At 36.8% G+C, this 7,851-nt stretch overlaps 1 protein-coding gene across 1 annotated transcript in view; it reads left to right on the plus strand.

Annotated features, from left to right (window-relative positions):
- Positions 1–2,760: 2,760 nt before the first annotated feature.
- The window catches only part of LOC144956908 (alpha-tocopherol transfer protein-like), a 15,459-nt gene continuing 10,368 nt past the window's right edge, over positions 2,761–7,851 (plus strand). The window contains exons 1-3 of the mRNA XM_078887734.1: positions 2,761–2,938; positions 5,327–5,524; positions 6,852–6,983. Coding sequence (XP_078743860.1) covers positions 5,389–5,524; positions 6,852–6,983 — 268 coding nt within the window. The 5' untranslated portion in view covers positions 2,761–2,938; positions 5,327–5,388. The remainder of the gene's footprint in view (positions 2,939–5,326; positions 5,525–6,851; positions 6,984–7,851) is intronic.

The raw sequence follows: 7,851 nt of genomic DNA on the forward strand, positions 1-7,851 counted from the left end.
TTTAAATTGAGCAATATCCACTAAACGTGCTCAAAGCGCTTTACAAGGGGTCATTGGCCAACAGCAACACTTAACATATAGGACGGGACATGACGCCGGTTAGGCGATATTATAATTTTTTCGGACAGAGACAACGCTGTTAATGGCCAGGTTCTCATTTTACACCTGAGTACGGTGAGATAATGTGAGTAAAGAGCCTTTTCCAAGGACTCAACTATGCGCAGAGCGAGAGTCGAACACAGGACCGTCCTATCCGAAAGCGAGTGTCATACCACAAGACCACATAGCCGCAAACTATGAACTCTGAGTACAGAGGGAAGAAAAAAAAAAAACAAGCGATCTTTCGTGCTCTTCGCAGGTTGTATACGAAACGGCAGTGTCTGAGATATTTGAAAACGTGGGCAGGAGAAACATAGAACAGCTAAGCAACATTCTCCTCCTCCTCCTCCACCACCACCACCACCACCACCTCCTCCTTCTCATACACATCCCCCTCCTCCTCTTATTCCCTCCCCCCTTCCTCCTCCTCCTCCTCCTCCTCCTCCTCCACTTGTTCTTCTTCTTCTTCTTCTTCTTCTTCTTCTTCTTCTTCTTCTTCTTCTTCTTTCTTCTTCTTCTTCTTCTTCTTCTTTTTCTTCTTCCCTTCTTCTTCTTCTTCTTTCTTCTTCTTCTTCTTCTTCTCTTCTTCTTCTTCTTCTTCTTCTTCTTCTCTCTTCTTCTTCTTCTTCTTCCTTCTTCTTCTTCTTCTTCTTCTTCTTCTTCTTCTTCTTCTTCTTCTTTCTTCTTCTTCTTCTTCTTCTTCTTCTTCTTCTTCTTCTTCTTCTTCTTCTTCTTCTTCTTCTTCTTTCTTCTTCTTCTTCTTCTTTCTTCTTTTCTTCTTCTTCTTCTTCTTCTTCTTCTTCTTCTTCTTCTTCTTCTTCTTCTTCTTCTTCTTCTTCTTCTTCTTCTTTTCTTCTTCTTCTTCTTCTTCTTCTTCTTCTTCTTCTTCTTCTTCTTCTTCTTCTTCTTCTTCTTCTTCTTCTTCTTCTTCTTCTTCTTCTTCTTCTTCTTTCTTCTTCTTCTTCTTCTTCTTCTTCTTTCTTCTTCTTCTTCTTCTTCTTCTTCTCTTCTTCTTCTTCTTCTTCTTCTTCTTTCTTCTTCTTCTTCTTCTTTCTCTTCTTTTCTTCTTCTTCTTCTTCTTCTTCTTCTTTCTTCTTCTTCTTCTTCTTCTTCTTCTTCTTCTTCTTCTTCTTTCTTCTTCTTCTTTCTTCTTCTCTCTTCTTCTCTTCTTCTTCTCCTCCTCCTCTCTCCTCCTCCTCTCTCCTGTGGTCACATTCCTCCTCAATCACCACAACTACTGTTACCGCCGCTGCCGTTACCACCACCAACATTAGCAAACAAGTCAGACAGCCTTAGGCAGGCTTATTTCATCGATTGGTATCGAACTAATTATTACTACTGGCACGAAATATCAAATGATGACCAACCATGATGATGATGATGATGATGATGATGATGATGATGATGATGATGACAACAATAATGATAATGATGAAAATAATAGTAATTACAGTCCAAACCGGTTTATTGGGACATCTCGTTTCCCTACAAATTATCTCAATTAAGCGGCGTCCAAATTAAACGGTGGCCATGGAATTGAGCAATTTATCAGATTTTATCCCCCGTTATCACTTTGCATATATATCAGTTATTGCAACAAAGTTTATCAGACAGTGACAATTCATGTCATAATGAAAAACCAACACCTTAATCTACCTCTAACTGTGAGAGAAAGTTCTAACTGCACAAAACAATTAACGAATATGCCACTCATAATTCGCCACTCATATATTAAAGTAGCAACAGATTAAGAATGCACGGTCTACACATTCGTATCATTGAACAAACAAACCATTAACTCTCTCCTTACCAGCTATTTTCAGAATTTTACCCGAAATTTCATACTCACCCAACACAAAAGTCCATTTTTCAAACAGTATAGTAACGAGTATATTCTATAATTTGTTCTGAATAATGAGCTCTGCAACACAGTGTTCAGTTTTTATAGCTATAACTATAAAAAACTGAAATCAGAATAAAAAAATAAATTGTTGGTTGTATCGTAACGAATGTGACGATTTTCCTATGGGTGGTAAGGAAAGGGTTAATGTGGTGACAGCCTTGAACAAACAAAGTCATCACACATTACCCATCGCACCGATGATCAGTAATTTTCCTGTGAACCTGGAATCATGGCCATTTACCCATGACAATAGGGAATGAGATTAGCGGGAGAGTAGATTGGACGTCACCCATGGCGTACTAAAAGAGTCATTATATAGAGTATTATAGTAGGGCTATGACGTCACCCAATGTCTGTGACGTCACAGACTATGGGGCGAGGACGAGAGATGCATGCGCACAACCAACATGACGTTCTCTCTCTAATAACTTTTCCGCCGGTGACGTCACAGACATTGGGTGACGTCCAATCTTCCGCTAATCTCATTCCCTATGAACAGGACGATGGTAGTCGGTGACACTGACAAGGGATACAGGTCAATTCTATTGTTCACATCTTTGTGGTAAACTATGACGAACGGTTCAAGGCCACACAGCGCAGCGGTGGGTGATCGAACTCGGTATATTTCGGGTACGGAGCAAAGACCGTACCGCTGAGCCACGCTGACCCGAAGTAAGATTTTGGATATCCACATTTCAAACTTTGCAATAAACCGGTTCGTGTGTTTTATAGCTGACAGTGCACAGGCTTTGTATTTCATACATAATACAAACATGCAACTGATCATTCTACTGATTTCACCATTTCCATCTTTTGGTCCTGATGGTAATTTCTAGTACACACAACAGAGTTTAACGTTTTCTGAAGCGAGTTTGGAGTTCTAATGTCTTACTGATCGATTAACACATATACAATTCCAATCATACGTTTTACAAGGTGAGTACTTCATAGATAAGTAATCTTTGTTTCAAGACTCATCTTTAAGCCTCACAGCTTTGCTTCAGCTTGTTAATAATAATAATAATAATAATAATAATAAATAATAATAATAATAATAATAATAATAATAATAATAATAATAATAATAATAATAATAAAAATAATAATAATAATAATAATAATAATAATAATAATAATAATAATAATGACGATGATGATGATGATGATGATGATGATGATGATGATGATAATAATAATAATAATAATAATAATAATAATAATAATGAAAACAATGATAATGATAATAATAATAATAATAATATTATTAATAATAATAATAATAATAATAATAATAATAATATAATAATAATAATAATAATAATAATAATAATAATAATAATAATGATGATGATGATGATGATGATGATGATGATGATGATGATGATGATGATGATGAGAGGAAGAAGAAGAAGAAGAAGAAGAAGAAGAAGAAGAAGAAGAAGAAGAAGAAGAAGAAGAAGAAGAAGAGGAGGAGGAGATGAGACGGATATGTGTGTGGGGGGGGGGGGCGGCAAAAGATTGCTTTTTGGGCAAGAACTTAATAGTCTACAAAAAGAAAAAAAATATATTGTAACATACTTTCTTTCAATTCAATGACTGTACACACTTTGATTTAGCTAAAGGTCCTCCCTCCATTGTAGTGATCTCCTTGACATGATGCCTTCTGACTCTTTAGCCTTCCGCCTCGTCTCCCCTACTTCCATCATTTCATGCTTCGGAAAACTTCAACATTCTCGATTCAATAATTAGGGAACAAAAGTGTCTTGTTAAAATACTGATTCTAATCTGATTGGAAGTGCAATCCACTCTTGCGGATAATTGGATACATACCTTGAGTAATAAATTTTCTAGTGTCAGAGAGATGGTATCTAAGTCTCAAGTCTATATAGCATTATATCATGCTGGCCGTCATTTAAGATCACCCATCTTCGCTCTTTTAGGTCCCGTAATCCTAAACTAAATTAATTTGAGCTTTTATATAGCGCAATATCCACTAAACGTGCTCAAAACGCTTTACAAGGGGTCCCAGTCCAAAAGCAATATTTAACATTTAGGACAAGACATGACGCCTGTATATAATTTTTTTTTTTCGGACAGAGACAACGCTGTTAACGGACACGTACTCATTTTACACCTGAGCACGGTGAGAGAATGTGCCTAAAGAGCCTTTTCCAAGGACTCAACTATGCATCGAGCGAGGCTCGAACCTAGGACCTTCCGATCCGAAAGCGAGTGTCATACCACAATAACACCTAGCCGCACATAGCCTAAGAATCTGTATAATATACATCAAACATCCTGTTACTACAATAGTAATGCCATTTTATGATTCAATATTCATTCATAGTTCTCCGAATGACTGATTACATACACTTTCAAGAAAGTGTTCACAATTTTGTTTTACTCCTAAAAACAAAAAGCAAAAACACGTAATTAAAATATTGGCTCGTCCTTCAACTGTTCATCGAATAAAATGTCTCTCACCTTGGCAAAACTCTCAAGCCTGAGACTTGCGAAGTATCAGGTTTTTCGATTTTTGCCAAAATGAGAATCATTTTAATCGATCGAAAGATTTTGCCAACAATTCAAATACGTCATGCTTCTTTTTCTTCAGAGAATGGCCGAATTGTTGCATTCAGGTTGTTCCACATTTGTTCGACACTTTAGAAAGCTTTTTTTTTTCTTTTTTTCTTTTTTTTTTAGTGTAAGACTGTCAGTTTTGGGATTATTATTAAGGTTACCATGACTAATACGGGATCGAGAGGGTTGGTCACAATTCTCTTCAAATGGCTGATTGGTTAACTTAAAACATCAACAATTTTCCCTCAAAAGAAATAAATAACATTTCAAAATCCTTGAAATTATGTAGTCTGGTATCACCTTTCATTTTCAATAAATGTTTATGACTTAGAGATGCTCATAGAGTTCGGAAAATGGAGCCAAAAATGTCGTCATTCTACGTATTGTTTGTATTAGTTGGCTGTTCTGGGTTCCATGCTACCCGTTCTATTCAAAGGACTACGAGGACAGTTTTGGGTAGAAAAGAGAATCCCATTAAAGCGGTCCCTTTATCCCTTTTTGCAGCGTACTAGCTTTTCATATATAATAATGATGATAAGAAGATTAATTACACCAATGTCTCTCACAAACTCATCCATCTCTAAGCACCATTTTTTCCCTTCTCCCACCACTTCCTTTTCCCCTCCCCACATCACCAATCAATGACTTGCAGTGATTTATTCTACTTAAGAGCACCGTTAAGGAGCTTATTTATGCGTTATATAATCATACTTCTATTATCATCAATGTTATGATGTATTACAGGAAGAAACTGTAGTGGCACATCACGCCATCTTAGCAGCTAGAGGACGCCTTAGTCGGTAACCATGACGACCAAGGCAACGTTTGTAACAACACTCAGCCCCCAAGCATTGCAAACGGCAGTGAGGGAGTTAAACGAAAACCCCGAAGTACGAGCCATTGAAGTCAGGTCTTTGCGTGAAAGGCTAGAGAAATATCCAGGTAAATTCAGATTCAGAATTAGAAGTAAATAAATGAAAGACGGCTATGTGGTCTAGTGGTATGACACTCGCTTTCGGATCGGAAGGTCCTGGGTTCGAGCTTCGCGCGAGGTGCATAGTTGAGTCCTTGGAAAAGGCTCTTTAATCACATTCTCTCACCGTACTCAGGTGTAAAATGAGTACCTGGCCGTTAACAGCAGTGTCTTTTTCCGAAAAATTGTAATAACGCTCACAGGCGGCATGTCCCGTCCTACATGTTAAATGTTGCTGTTTACCAGGGACCCCTTGTAAAGCGCTTTGAGCACATTTTAGTGGATATTGCGCTATACAAAAGCTCTTTAAAAAATGAAAGACGATAAAGTAAGTTATCAATGGATGATGGAGAGAGGGGGGTGGGGTGGTTATACATGAAGTGAAAATTTGTAGAATTTTGGCATCCTCCTCAATGCATCTACGTTATGAGCGAAATGACTTGCTCAAGGAAAAGATAAACTTTCACTACTAAAGGCATTTAGTTTAATATTCGTTTTAACTTTTAACTCGTGATTTTAAAGTAGTCCTTCAGAGCCATTAGTCCCACGGAGCCGGATATCATCCTGATTTCTACATCATGAAACGGATGAAGGCAATTGCTTGCTGTCCTTTGGATAGGACGCTAGTCTGTTGTAAAGTACTTTCCGCCATCTCTAACAAACCCAGCTACCCGATCAACACCAGGTGGACAGGGAGTGGGTACAGAGAAAATTTTGTCTGCACCTGGGATCGATCAAGATCCCTTTGCATATGAAGAGAGTGCTCTACCAACTGAGCTATCGGGACCCTGATATTGATACATTACTTGAGGGGGGGGGGGGAGCTTGGAAATACACGATAGAAATATACCTATGTGGCAGTGCATGACATAATCAGTCGGAAGGTGAAAATTTTGGTTTGCATTTTTATTTTTATTTTCTGAAAGAATATGCTCACCAGAGCATTTTAATCTTTATTTGAAGTTGTTCGGTTGATTTTTCAAGCAGTTATGGTCAGATGTATGGAAAAGGTATCCAACAACATTTCTAAAATTTCTTTCTTTTTCAACTTGATTAGCTGTAAAAAAAAGTATTTAGATGTGAAATTAAGCTTTGATATTTCCCGAAGATGTACAAAAAGGGTTGATCTTTTAATGATTTATGACAAGAACTCATTTTTGATAAAAATTGACCTTCAAACTAAACTTAACAATACTGTATCTCAGTTCAAACCTTTTCACCGTCCGACTTATTATGTCCTTCACTCTAACATAATATGTCCAGAAATTTTTTTTAAAATGTTTACAATACCGACAGGTCTCAACTCCAGAACCGACTCAGAGTTTCTGCTGAGATTTCTGAGAGCCAGGAAGTTTGACCAAGAGGCTTCGTTTCAGCTGGTGCTGAGTTACTATCGTATTCGTGTGGAATATGGAGACGTTTTTCAAGGTGAGTATAATCGCAGTATTATGATATATAAATAAATACTTAATTAGAAAAAATATATAAATAGATATATAAATACATAGGTAAACGAATTCAGGGATTAATATAAATATAATATAAAATAAATAAAATTAATATATACATGAAAATTCAATGTAATGTAAATCAATTTTCCTTGAATTCCAGATATTTCTGAGCATGCCAAATGTTCTTCTTGCTTTCGTTAGTTTATTTTTGATTCCATCTTTGGACTAGGGTTAGTGTAGAAAAAAAAGAGTAAAGAAAAAAACAACAACACAGAAACAAACAAACGACAAATCTTGAGCTTATATAGGGCAATATCTACACAACTTGCTCAAGGCGCTTTACAAGGGGTCCCTTGCAAAAAAAAAAAAACGCAGAACTAGACATGCCGACATTACAATTTTTTTTTCCGACAGAGTCAACGCTGTTAACGGTCAGTTACTCATATTACACCTGCGTGCGGTGAGAGAATTTGAGTAAAGAGCCTTTTCCAAGGACTTAACTATGCGCCGCTTAGATCGGAACCCAGGACTTTCCCATCCAAAGGCGAGTGTCATACCACTAGACCACATAGCCACACAATATATCATGTCGTAACCAATCGTCTCAATCTGATAGGTATTAAGATAAAATAAACTAGATGATTAAAATGAAAGTTAGAGTCAAAATGATTAGAATTTTGGACATTTAAGTTTTATGAAGTCCGAGAAATGAATTTGACTCTCCTCAATAAAAAAGTCTCTATTTTAACTCGAATTTTGTACGGTAAGCTTAGAATTTGACTGTGCACATAATATTATTAGCAGGTCTGATGATGACATTAAACGTATATACATGCTTTTCTTTC

This window comes from Berghia stephanieae, chromosome 11 (genome assembly GCF_034508935.2).
Source record: "Berghia stephanieae isolate SIO BIC M18660-M18661 chromosome 11, UCSD_Bste_1.3, whole genome shotgun sequence".
In the NCBI taxonomy this organism is placed as follows: Eukaryota; Metazoa; Mollusca; class Gastropoda; order Nudibranchia; family Aeolidiidae; genus Berghia; species Berghia stephanieae.